Here is a 13,903-nt window from a genome sequence, read left to right on the forward strand (position 1 = left end):
TCTCTCTCTCTCTCTCTCTCTCTCCCTCTCTCTCTCTCTCTCTCTCTCTCATTATGTTCACGCCACTTTAGCTTGTTTTAATCTTGCAAGTGGTCTGAGGGTGCCACAGGTAGGTCTTACTTCTTTTCTGTTCCTTCGTTTTCCTTGTCGGTCTTGCTCTTTCCAAGCACTAAGTAACGATTATTGTGTCAATGTGATTATTTTCTGCTCAAATCAAATTCCACCTTGAATACTAGGCTTAAACTGTGTTGTCCACATGAGTTTGAGCAATGTAAAAAAAGGATATTGTTTCTTTTTGTCTAGTTGTTCCTCTTCTAGGAGTTGTGACACGTTTGAAAGTTGTGCTGTATGTGTACTGTGGGATAAGGCTGAGTTACGGGGCTCTCCCTCTAACTCTGATATGACAGACTGGCTCCACCCTTGAAGTACTAGCCTCTAATTTTCCATTTTTAACCTTTTCGCATCATGCGGCTTTCACGGTGCGCATTCCCTAAGAACGCCATTATTTTATGTGCGCTATTCCCTGGAAACACACAATTTTTGGGTATTTTCAAAGATATGAATCTCAGTTGTTTTAAATCATAGACGTTTGTATTTGGTGTCAAAGTAAAGTACATTTCTTTGTCGACACAGGCATAATTTTTGGACCATATTCCCTTTCCTTGACTAAAGTTGTCAACAGTACAAAAGAGCTTTTGAGGCTGAAAAAATGAAGTTTTCAAAACAAATTTTACACCCCGATATACACACTAAACAGCTCAATGGTTTTTCTTCAAAGAGTTCAGACAAGCGTAATCCATGATAGATATAATTCAACGAAAATTATCAGAAAATTCAACCGAACAAATGAAAAAGGTGGTGTTGTGAGCAGATGTATGAACAGCTCAATATACGCAAGCATTGGTTGAGTCTGCTGCTTCTTTCGGATCAGAGTTGAGTTGTACACCTCAAAACAGCCAGGGTAGAGTGTAACTTTGCAGTTTGAGCCCTAGTGCAGTGTAATTTTCTTTTGGTATTTTCTGTTCACTGCTGACATTCCAGCTCTGCACACCTTTCCTGTGCACGTTTCCTACTGCCGCCTAAAGGTTCTGTATCCGTGGTGTTGTTGTCAGCTTACTGACTCTCTTTGAGAACATGCCCCGCTTTTCTCTCGCACACTTCACTTAGGTTGAATCCTTCATTGGTGGGTTTATCTGAACTTGGATCAGGAACGGCCTTTGAAATACACCATGGTTTCGTCAATATAAAGTCCTGTTATGGTTTTCACAAGTTTTAAAAAAACTTTCTTTTGTAGATTCCGTATAAATTAAATGGCTTCATTTTTTTAATGTCATGGTAAAGCTCTCCGTAGTGCACTGGTGCTATGGTGTTTGACATATGAAACGAGAAGAGAGAACTGTCAAGGACCCTTTTCTTTACACGTACATCATTATTCAGCAGAAAGATGAGTGCAAGCCTGGGCTTCCAGGTCAGTTGTCGCAGAGAGTCAGTATCTTGAGTATACCCTGATGTGAACGAAAATAGATAACAAAGAATCATTCCATTTCTACAAGATTATCTAGTTTCTTGGTTTTGCTACGTAAACGACTTGCCAAGGTTTGCAGATCTTTGCCATTGGTCCCTTTCCCATCTTATTGTTTTATTTTAGTTTTCAAAAAGTTTATCAACTCCTCTGTAATGACCAGTCAGTAAATATCGGATGCTAACGGTGGTTTGGGTTGTGAGACTTCGATTTCACTGAATACCAGTAAACTGAGAAATATGGGGAAAGTTGTTTGTGTTTCGAGCCCACAGAATTTTATCTTCAAATATTCTTGTTAATTTTTTTTGTCTTTCTATACTCTCCTTTACAGCTCTACAGTATATCCGTCGCCATATCGTAATTTCAACAACCGGTCAGTCCTATGGTCCATCCTCTCATCATCACTGTCTATGCATTCTAATCTCACGTATACTTGATTCACTACTGGTTGCTTCTTTGGCAAAATTTAACGGTATGCTTTATTGTCAACCGGCATAGTAACCTCATCCTTTCAACATCATCTTCATCATCGGATCTTTCTATGTAGATAGGACCTGTGACTCCTTTGAGAGTGAGTCTTCTCAACGTCGGTCTAAGCGCCACAACTTTCAGCGAATGTAAAACATCTCGGGATTGCTCTCAAACATGACCTCAGAAATTCGCCTGTAAATTGAAATGTGTTCAAGCAGCTCAAATTCTGACAGCAAGAAACAGTTCCAAAATGGTATCTGACTACTTTTTTTGAAAGTTTGAAAGTGAAAAGTGAAAAGGCAAACTTTTTGTTGCATGCACAAGTACCTGAATCCAGGGTGGAGCGTGGCGTCATGAAAGGTTGTGAAATAGCGTGCATCAAAGAGGAGCGCTAAGCACCGAAGTGGTGTGAAAAACTTGGAGGGCCGTGCGGCGAAAAGGTTAAAATACATTCGCCAGAGAAGGTTTTAGAATTTTTACTCTTGAATGAAATGAACTATCTTCAGTGTCATGGTGCAAACAAAATGCTTTTCTTGGCTAGTTTGTCTATTGTTATAAGAATGGGATTATTACGAGGCAGAATGTGAATTTAAAGGTCACAGTTTCCTCAGAGTGGAGTACTCTTTTGTTGTCACTCTCTTGTGAACCTCCTGCTATTTTTGCAAAATAAGATGTGTCTTGGTAAGCCAAGTTAATCTTGTTTGGCAATTTCAGAGGGTTGTAAATTACTATCTGTGGTGATGGGAGTCTTATTTATGGCCTCTGTCTCGACGCATTCTGGTTTTGTTGTCTGCCCACTTGTGGAAGTGACGGAAGTTTGTGGAAGAGGGGGGGGGGGGGGGGGGGGGTTCAATGAAGAAATATGTTCCTAACACATTTTTCCCCCCCCCTTTGCAAAACAGGGCAGAGTCAAACCCCAACATCTCTGGGAAAGATTCTACCTCCTCCACTACCTCGTTTGGCTCAGAGGGCAGTTCAGACACATCGGAGAACTCGGACGGTGAGGGCGGTGTACAGCTCAGTGACTCCTCAACTGACGACAGCTCTGAGGATGAGGGACGCTACATTTCTTTCAAGGTTGTTTGTTGTTGTTTTTATTGTTTGTTGTTCTAATGGTGCTGGTGTTCAATCCACAGTGCCAGCTCAGGAGATGGGGATCACTCACGGACTTGCACTGTTAGTATTGTGGACTGAAGAGAATCAACACATCCCCAGAGAAACACACAACTGCTGCTGCTACCAGAGTGTGATATTAAGAAGAATAATACAAATATGATTGATAATATTAATGATGTTAATAGTGATAATAATAATGGTGATGATATTATTATTGTTATTATTATTTTTATTATTATTATTATTATTATTATTATTATTATTATTATATCAATGGCTTTATAAGCTGTGCTGGTTGGCCCATTTTTATGCAACTCTTGCTTTAAACTGCTGGCCCCCTGAGGTTCTAAATGCTTTTTTAAAATTTAAACTTGCTTTAATAAAACGCCCAGACATAAGTAACAACAATAAAAAGAGAAAGATTACGATTACAGAACAATTTATTTCGTTGTGGTGAGTCTCTAACACGCAGGGATCTTTCTCTTTGTACCCAGGATCTATTTCCTAGTATGGCTACAGTTTACAACACTGAGATAACAGAACCCAGCGCCCGGGACCAGAAGATGTACAAAAGGTAAGGTGGGAAACACTTAACCCGACCGCACAGCCAGATGATGAGGGTCAAGACATGACCTGTTCTGTTTGCTGGACAGTGTTCTTAGAACATGGATTGATTCATACATTTCTTATACTCAATCAAAGCAAAGGAAGAATGTTAAAATCTGTTCCTCAAAATATGGTGCTGAGTAATTTTGAGCTTACCTAATAAGAAAAGAAATATGTCTGTGCTTTTTCACTGTTGTAAGGACTTTGACAAAGTGAGCGTTTTTGTTCCAGTGAGGGTACACTAAGTCACCAGCACTAATATCGATGCACTCATAAGTGCTCCATGAGACCTAAATATTAGTGTCATTGAGGCAGTGCAAGTTTCTCCCACATGTACCCCATAATTGCCATAAGTTGACAAAACGCCTTTTAAAAAAATTTTGGTGCTAAATTGTTTTTATTTGCTAAATTGAAAGCCTAATCATTTACCCTACTTGTATAAAAAAATCAAAATGAAACTGTGACTAGTTTTTGCATAAATTAGAAATCAAATTTTGTCATAATAAAAAAAATGAGCTACTCTCTTTAGCTCTGCTTTGTAGGGTGAGTAAAAAACATTGGAGTTATTCTTTTTTCTAGTGACTGCGGCTGACATCATGGTACCCTTTGCCTCCTCTCAACAGGTATGTGGACATTGGCCGTGGTAAGAAAGAGGAAGAAGTGCCGGCGGATGGGCAGAGTACCGAGTCTCTTAACCGCCCCCTCTCATCCAGTGGGAATGGAGACAGCAAAGAGTCCATGGTGGGCCTGTCGAAACGATTGCCGCCGGGCGTCGACATGTAAGTGTGTTGTTTTGTCATAGTGGGCCTGTCTAAAAGGGTGTTTTAGGATATTGACATGTGGGTCATCCCTCAGTGTGTTGTTTTGTTATAGAGGGCCTGTCTAAAAGGGTATGTCCAGATATTGGACATGTGAGTGTGTCATTTTGTCATAGTGGGTCTGTTTAAAAGGGTATGTCCAGGTATTGACATGTGAGTCATCCCCTAGTGTGTTGTTCTGTGATAGTGGGCCTGTCAAAGTGGTTTCCTCCAAGTATTGAGATGTAGGTAAACGTGAAGTATGACATCCCATGTCTTTGAGCATCATGTTGATCACTGCTTGCTATTTTCCCAGTTCTTGTAAGAAAAAACTGCTAACTGTAACCCCCATGGTGACCATGGAAGTTGCTTTCAAGGTCAAACAGTTTGAAGGGGAAGGGGGGTTATATTTCTTACTTTCACAGGCGTGTAAGTTATCCCTGTGTGTGTTGTTCTGTCATAATGGGCCTGTCGAATGGTTATCTTTAGTTATTGACATGTGAGTCAGCCCTACCTATGTGTGTGTTGTACTGGTTCTGTGGATCTGAGGATGTGCCGTTTGCTCAGTTGGTTTCCCCACCCAGGGCAGTGCTACTGACTGAAGTGTCTTTAAGCCATTTCCAAACGGGAGATATTAACATTTTAAAATGTTCATATGCACAGTAGAATTGTAAATGGACTGATTCATCAATGTCATGCTCATACTGTGCTGGAACAACAAGGGGGAACTGCTTCTTTTTCTTTCTTCATCCTTAATATCATCATTTTTCCTCTACTTCTTTTGCATGTCTATCACTCTCTTGTGAACTGCTATTTCCAGGTGCCTTGATAGTCGAAGCAGACTTTGTTCTGTAGAGGCTAGAGAGGTGAGCAGAGTAAGCCTGATTCCCTGTTTGGACTTCTCTGTTGACATCCACCCCTTGGTACTCACATGACCTTATGCAGTTGCGAGCTCTGTAAAACCTTCACCTTCACTTTCACTTATCCCGTAAACTGGATGTACGTCGGGGCGTTTTTGAAGATTTGGCTACCAGATTCCTCCACTCCTTCTGGTCTTCAACTTTTCTATGCTAATCCCTAATTTTATTAAGGTTCAGCATTCACCTGAATGAAATCAACTGACCAGGGATGAAAGATCACTTAAGATGAAAATATTGAGTTGATAATAGTAATAACTCCCTCTCACTTTCTCATTGAAACTTTGCTGTTCCCCCACCAGATTCCCTATTTCAGCCTTCAAACTGGACAGTTCTTTTTTCGTTGAGCCTCCGCCGGTCAGTCGCCAAGCCCGAGATATCTATGCCGCCTACGTACAACGAGGGCAGTGTGGGGCTGGGCCTGTCTCTGATGTGGACAGACACGCCTACATCAAGTACATCAACAAAAAATACTTGTAAATGTCAGCCTGGACTAAGTGCATGTATAAAAAAAGTACATGTAAGTATGTAAACAAAAAGTTCTCATATGTGTCTGCCTGCATCTGGTATACCAACAAAAGGCACTTCTAAGTGTCAGTTCAGATCTAGTTGTACATCTGTAAAAGTACATGTCTGTCGTATATATGCACCCTGTATGTTAAGGAACAGTCCACTGTATGCAATACGTCACAGGTCATCATCTTTAATCAGGGGGTTGTTTGCTTGATATAAGAGACAGATGAGTGATACAAATATTGGTAGAAAAAGAATGAAGATATAACTTCACATATTGACATTGCATAGAATAAACAATAACGATGGAAACAGCCTGAAAGTACTGAGACTGAACGAGCGCTCCGATTGAATGCGTTGGTCCTGCCCGCATGATCTGTGTTCTAAAGACAACGCACCTTGCTTTGTTTTATCAGTCACAAAGCTGGAACTTCTCATAAAAAGCCAGGCAGAACAAGCCTTAAAGATGTTAACAATGGGGAAGTACTGAGATTCCCAAGCATTATATAATTCCAATATGGTGCTGGTATTACATAACATATTGGGGTTGAAACTTTTAAAGCATTCATTTGGATTTTTTGGAGGGAACTGCACATTTTGGGGAAACTTTTGTTTCAAAACATGTCAATGGTGCTTTTTTGGAACCTTGTTAACTCAAATTTTTACAGGAGTGATAAAAAAAACCTCTCTGAAATGTGAATGTTAACACTTAGGCAATCAAATTTTGTCTTTGTTACGGGCCTTAGAAAAAATCTTTCAATGAAGAATGTGTTTTACCTAAATGCATTTTTGTGTGGTCTGAGCTACCAACAAAACATCCTTTATTTTGCGGGTTCTCTGCCTCAATGGCTGCTCTGTTGAACCTCGTTAAGGTGTAAACAAAGTTACAAAAGAGCACACAGGGCTTTAGTTTGCTCTGGACTACCCTCGCTATCTTTAATTTGTTTTTAAATGCACATGTTTAACATCCTCTGGGTTGTTTTATGGCCGGCTTGTGAGTTACTACATGTTTTGTGTGGGGGAAAATTTCTTTGTCCCTCAACGCATCAAGTGAAATCGAAAAAGGAAATGAACAATGGAGGAAGATAGCAAGGTTCACCGACCCGCAGGGCTCAACCGATGCTCTGATGGAACCTCGCTATTTTGTGTTAGCAAGGCTCAACAGATCACTCATGTATTTGGGCTGGATCGAGAGGTTCGAGCAAAACTTAAAGTGCGTTTTGAAGAATTTGTTGTTTGAATCTAGATTGAATATTTATACGCTTTGTGTTTCAAGGTATCAGAAATTTTTAGGATTAAAAAACAACCTTTTTGCCAAAATTTGAGTCAGCAAGGGTTCCAGCAGAGTACCAACAATGTATTTTATAAAACAACAAATTGCTTTTTTTGTTGGCTAGACCTTTCATAAAGTGATCATTACTACAACTGCTGTCAAAAAATTATTTTTTTTTTAGTCTCTTTTGTCATGTGCATAATCTTCATGTTTGCAAATGGGGATATCAATGTTTAAAGAATTCCAAGCTTATTTATTTGTAGCTATTTGTAAAAATCACTCTTGAAGAAAAAGAGGTTTTGGCCAGACTGTTTTCTTTTATTTGGATTTTGGAGTAACTTCTAGTTAATGATGACTATTTCACTCTTTTGGTTGAAGCCATGTTTTTGTTACTGTTCTGAAATACATACTTTTTTGACTCTCTGTTTGTGAGTAGTAAATATGTTGATATGATGAGCATATTGATGGCTGAATGCAAGAAATGATGGTATCCATGTTTTGTAGAAATGGAGTAATTGAATATGGATGGTGAGATTTTAAGCCATTCTTTTACCTTTGTAAATATCTTAGCTGTAGCTTACTTCGATATTGAGATATTAATGTTTCTTTTTTGACTATGTTATAGAGATTTCAAAATTTCAAACTAATTTTTCTTGAAATTGTGTGAAGTGGATAAAGTCACTTCTTGCACTCAGCCGTCGATATGGTTGATCTTGTGAAATGTATTTTACCCAATACTTCAAGTGCAATAAGTGGTGCTGTGCAGATTTTTTGTCCCTTTGAAATACTCTACCGCATTCTTTGAGTCAAGCAGGTATTATCTGCCATTTTATAAATTTTTTTTTTTTCCCCTTGTTCAGATAAGAGCAAGTGTGTTGGTTATTTGTAGATCTAGGTGTTGTCGTAAATGTTGTGACTGATATTAAATGGGCAAAGTTATTGTTTTGAGTAAATGAAAGAGGCATCCTAATTTCATGTCTTATGCAAACCCAGAAAATGGGGATTTCTTTTCATGTTTGAAAATTTGTTGGCACATTAACACGGTAAAACTAGAATTGGCTTTGTGTAAGGAATGCTGTGTTGGGTCAGGTTGGTTTTGGCTTAATGCTTAGGTCTATATATTAATATTGAAGTATTGGCAAAATATAGTTTCTTTTTGCTTCAGTTTCTTTTTGCATCTTTGTCTCAAAGTCTGTTTGTTGAATATCATAAATTACTGTCTTGTGTTTTTTTCTTCTTTTTGATGTGAAAAATGTGATTTAGGTATACGGATTGTCTCAAAGAAGAGTAAGTTTTCTTTACCCTGCTTCCCCTCACCGGTCTAAAGTCTTCGACAGCTTTGTGTCCTGAGCTCAGCCAGTCTGTGAAATGTATCAGTAATGGCTTTCCTTGTGTTTGTAAGAGTCTTGGTCTGGTTTCATCCTAATGATGTCTGTAAAATGTGTCTGTTGCTTGTATCTTCCACCCTCTTTTGTTACTAAACAGTTAGAGCATGCCGTTCTAGTTTGACCTGCTCTTTCTACTTTTGTTGAGTGGTGGGTGGTCTGGGGATGCTCTGGTGTTGTTTCCTCCCTCTTTCCCACCAAACATTCACCATCCTTATCACTCCTTTTTTTCTGTTTTTATTTTACTATACTTTATAGTAACCCCTCTAATCTTCAGCACCTATATGACATAATTGTCTTGCAAATCCTGCAAACCTCTTACTAAATTAAACTTTAAAAAAAAACAAAAAAACCTATGTTGAATGTCTTCTAAATTTATTTTGTCGTAATCTGTTTCTGGCAAGATGTGATCTCTGTGCACTGTAACTTGTCAGTGTGGGTGGTTCTCTGGTGTGGTTTGCTCCTTCTTTACTTTCAAACATCTATCGTCCTCATCTCTCCTCCTCCTTTTTTTTTTTTTGTGTATGTCACTCTTTTCATCTATTCTTCAGCACTCATATGACCTTATTGCACTGCAAGTGCTGTAAAAAGACTGCTACTAAAATTAAAAACAATTCATCAGCAGCGACAATGAGTCACCTGTAATTGCTGACTGTGTCTTAAGTCCCAGACCCAGAAACACTCGTGCTCAAAGGTCGTTTTTTCTTTATTGAGTTTTTATGTCTGTTTCATAGTGAGATTCTTGGGTTGCAGTGTGGGGTGCTTCATTGCTGATGGTACTGTAGCTGCTTTGCTTTAGCTTTGATATTTTTTTCCGTATTTTAAAATGTCAGAGGGCAATGTATTGCCAGTCTTTTGCTGTGCTCTCATTCTCACGCAGTGGACTGCAATGTTTTGTGGATTTAACTCTGTTTCTTGGAGTGCTCTGACTATGAGGCTCTTTCACATTTTTTTGTATTTTCCTGAAAGTTTCATATACCTGCAGCTGAATCATCTACAGTTCATACTTTCATTACTCATCTATTTTTTACTTTCACATTCCTTTTTAACACACCACTTGTGTCATCATATTTACTTTTATGACCATACTTCTCACGTCTCACCTAATTGGGAAAGAATTATACCCCCCCAGGGGCGGTGCTACTTACTGAAGTGTGTTTAGGCCATTTCTAACTGGGGGACATTAACCATGTTCTTATGCACAGTGGAATTGTAATTGTAAATCGGCCTATTCATCAATGTCATGCTCATAACTGTGCCTGAACTGCAACAGGGAAGTGCTGCTTTTTCTTTCCTAATCCTTACTATCGTCATTTTCCCTTTACTTCTTTTGTTTGTTTGTCACACTTTTGTGACCCACTATTTCCGGGGTGCCTTGATAGTGGAAGCAGACTTTGTGCTGTTGAAGCTAGAGAGGTGAGCACAGTAAGCCTGATTCCCTATAAGGACTTCTCTGTTTACATTCACCCATTGGCGCTCATATGACCTTATGCAGTTGCGAGCACCGTAAAACCTCTACTAAAACAAAAAAAAATTAAACTAACAAACAAAAGAAATATAAATCTCGTATTCTTTTTAGCAATCCTTTAAACCCTTAAGAAAATAGTAATCCCTCCACATGATAGCTTTTCTTCATTTTTCAATTTTCTGCACTTTTAAGTTTTCTATTTTTTGGTATATCATGGTCTCATCATACCGTACCATTGGCTTGTGTGAGATTTATCTGTATTGATTTTTGGTAAAGTATAGCTGCCTTTCCTGGTTAACTAAAACTGAAGGCCACTGACCAGGCTTTCATGTCAAAATACAAGGTTAAAGAGAGGAGAGATTGGACAAAAGTAAGATGACTACTGAAAACAAGAGAAATGGAAGATTGGTAACACAAGTTAGCCTTGAGACAAGAGCCTGGCTAATGGCCTTTTGTGCAAGACTACAACACACGTTAAATTGCAAAATGGTGGTAAAAGTCGAGTCTTGCATCCAGCCATCGGTTTGTTTAGGTTCATATCTCTTGCCCTGCACATTTTATGGCTATGCAAGCCTACTTACGTGTTTATGGTCGTCAGTTTTAGTGTCTCGTTTCAAGGGCAGAAGCTTGCCACCAGTGCTGTGATTCAATGAGTAAGTATGCCGCTACTTTTGAAACGTTTTTTTTTTGTAAGTGGTGTAAGAGCGTGTCTCCGTGTGCATGTGTGCATTGTATGTGTGTGCTTGTTTTTTGAGTGGGCTTTTTGGGTTGTTGTTTTTTTCTGGGGATCGGGGGAGGGGTATTAAGGATTCTTTTATGTCATGTATAGTAGGCCCTTTTGAGGAAATACTTTTTCTGTCAAAAGCTGTTTTAAACAGACTTGAATGATGCACCCGGAATTCAATGCTTCTTCACGGACCCCAGCAAAGATTGCACCCACGTGTCATGTTATTTTCAGTTGTACATGAATAAAACTTCCATGTTTTGCCAAGATTGGCAGCTAATCTGAGTTCTTTCACATTTTCTGCATTGTTATATATATATATATATTGGCCCGCGCATGACCAAACTTTGTGGATAGCACTATTATACAAATACCCTACTTGCAAGCTCTCATTTACAGTATTATGGTTCTGGGAACAGTTTATTTAATAGTCAAAGGGCTACAGTAGCATCAAATACACCACACATGAAGTGCTCACAAAAGAATGTATAATCTCCACTGGACTATAAGTGTTGAGACCATTTTATGTTCGTTCACGAGGGTCCAATAACCTAATATCTACTACCATCTTGTGTCATTGCCTTATGATGACCCTGTAGGCCTTCCAATAATCGTTTTGTTTCGCGCGATGTAGTGCATTTTGAAATTTGTATAATTTGTTTCTTGGTTACTTTACTCAACCCCAGTACAGGCATCTGTGGTGCAGTAGTTAGTAGGTGCTTCGCCATTGCACACGGAAGATTCTAGTTTGATTCCCATGTAGGTAAAATTTGTATCGAGTGTCTCGGTCTTTCTAGCTCTACTTGGACGTTGTACCAGTACTCCCCTCAGTCCGGATTGGCTCCGACAGGCGGGATGAAGCTTCCCTTCTAAATTACCTATTTCTATCTTGTGTCGATGGGGGTAAAAAGAAACCCATCTGCATTTTAAAAATGTAACCCACTGCGGTATTGAGACACCCCATTATACTAAGCTTTAATTATAGTTCTGTAGTTTGGATACTGTATTCTGATAATAATAGTGAACCAGTTACTTGCGCTGGAGTGGTTGGAAGGCGTGGTACTTCTGTACTGTAGTTGTTAGGTCTTGCCGTAATTTCTCCTCTTATTACACGACTGGGTACGTATAGTGGCTAGGAGAAAGAACCCTTTCAAGCAAGTGTTTCTGCCCTAACTGACAATCTAAGGGGGCAGGGCCACACTCGGGTCATGGCTCCCAAAGTGTTCTTCTGGTTTTCATTTTGTTTGCTTTTTTGTTTCCTTGGCACTGACCGAGGATCGAACCCTCGAGATTTGGGGTATCTCTGGATCTTCAACCCGCAAATGTTCGTGTAATGCCACGGAGCAAGTAAATGCGACAATTAGTACATCGGACCTTTGACTCAAAAGTCAACCCATTTCGCTGGTCACTCATAAGATGATCTTCTGATATACTAGACGGGACTCAACATGCACGCAATCAAGTACAAATCAGCTTAAGATCGGTCTATTTTTAGTCTTACTCTTCTCTTTTCCTCGTCAGACTGGCTCGCATGACTTGAAATGCCGGCAGTACACGAAAAAAAACCGCTACCTGTCTACGATTCAAAATACAATCGAGCCTACTCAAACGGCCATCCGTATCTATAGACAATCGCTTGTACAAATGACCACCTTCCAGGGGGGGGGGGGGGTTAAACGTTATAATGGCACAGTATAAGGCGGCCACGTGTATTCTTATCCCCAACTGGTAATGTGGCTCATCTAAATCGGTAAATCGGGGTGTGTGGTGTAGCGGTTAAGTGCTTTGCTTTCGCACGCAGGAGCCCCGAGTTCGACTCCCTAGTCGGGAGAAATTTTGTTTTATAGAATGTGTCGGTCTTTGAGCTGAGATATTATATCCTTCTCAGCCCGGGATAGCCCCTGACTTGCAAAGTTGGAAGCCCGCCTGTAAATGATCTAAGTTACCAAAACACAACAAAACGCCCACATTTATTTACATCAGATAATGACCTTGTTGCACCCAGATCGATGATCTAGCTAAAAAACAAACAATAACTGAAAAGACTTCAATTAAACAGATCTCAAAGTGTAGTTGACGTCACTTGAACAGCGGGCAATTAGCCTTTGTGTTCTTGTAGTTTTGTCCCGAGACACGAAGGAAAGCTTACTCTTTTAGCAGTGGCCTGTTACTTGTGCTCCTTTTCAGTGACAAGGGCGCCACTGGTGGGTCCTTCTTCTTTACTTTCCCACTGTCGTTTCTGTCTGTCTAGAGTGGTTGGCGGGTGCTCTGGTGTAGTTTGCTTCTTCTTTCCAAAGAAACATCTATCGTCCTTATCTCCCCTTCTTTTTTATGTTTGTTACTCTCTAATCTTCTGGCGCTCATATGACCTTAAGCAGACTTTACGAGCGCCGTAAAACCTCTACTAAAACTAAACTTACTTTTTCTCAGCCTTAAGTGGCCATTATTGTGTCGATGTGCTTCTCTTTACTCTGACTCTGACTCAGAAACTTCTAAATTAGTAAATGACCTGATTACACCTAGCACTACTACTACTAGCAGTATGCCGATGATTAAGATTAAAAACAAACAAGGACAACTTGTTGGTAGGATTGACGTCACTTGAGCAGCTCGATTAGCCCTTGTGTTTTTAAAGTTTTGTGTGGGTAGTTGGAAGGCGCCACTGGTAGGTCCTACTTTTTTACTATCCCTCTGTTGTTTCTGTCCGTCCGTCCGTCTTACTTTTTCTCCGCACTAAGTGAGCATTAAACAAAAAAACAAACCTTAGTATCTTCTTTGTACATGTACGGGTCTTTTCCTTCCAAAATGTGACCTGTGTTCCATCTCGCTGTATTTAACTGTAAACTGCAATCTCTTTATAATTTAACAACGATGTTTGAAACGTTTGGATACTTTAATGAGGTTCGAGGAAGCTCAGTACAGCCGAACATGATGGTAGTGATAGGTTGCGCAATACAGCAAAGCATGGTACCGGGGTAGTGATAGTTGATAGATTATACAGCAGGGATAGATGACGATGGTGATGATGGCGATTATGATGATGATGTGTAAGGGCCTGCGTATGTGTGTGTTTTTGTTTGTGTGGATGTGTGTTTATATATAAATATATAT

At 39.6% G+C, this 13,903-nt stretch overlaps 1 protein-coding gene across 2 annotated transcripts in view; it reads left to right on the forward strand.

The window, feature by feature from the left end:
* Positions 1 to 8,933, forward strand: part of LOC101851658 (polyphosphoinositide phosphatase) — a 38,790-nt gene extending 29,857 nt beyond the window's left edge. For both annotated transcript variants that reach the window (XM_005103275.3, XM_005103277.3), the window contains 4 exons: positions 2,896 to 3,070; positions 3,604 to 3,683; positions 4,339 to 4,494; positions 5,732 to 8,933. In XM_005103275.3, the coding sequence (XP_005103332.1) occupies positions 2,896 to 3,070; positions 3,604 to 3,683; positions 4,339 to 4,494; positions 5,732 to 5,909 (589 nt within the window). In that variant the 3' untranslated portion in view covers positions 5,910 to 8,933. The remainder of the gene's footprint in view (positions 1 to 2,895; positions 3,071 to 3,603; positions 3,684 to 4,338; positions 4,495 to 5,731) is intronic.
* Positions 8,934 to 13,903: the final 4,970 nt, after the last annotated feature.

This window comes from Aplysia californica, unplaced genomic scaffold (assembly GCF_000002075.1).
Source record: "Aplysia californica isolate F4 #8 unplaced genomic scaffold, AplCal3.0 scaffold00366, whole genome shotgun sequence".
Taxonomy (NCBI): Eukaryota; Metazoa; Mollusca; class Gastropoda; order Aplysiida; family Aplysiidae; genus Aplysia; species Aplysia californica.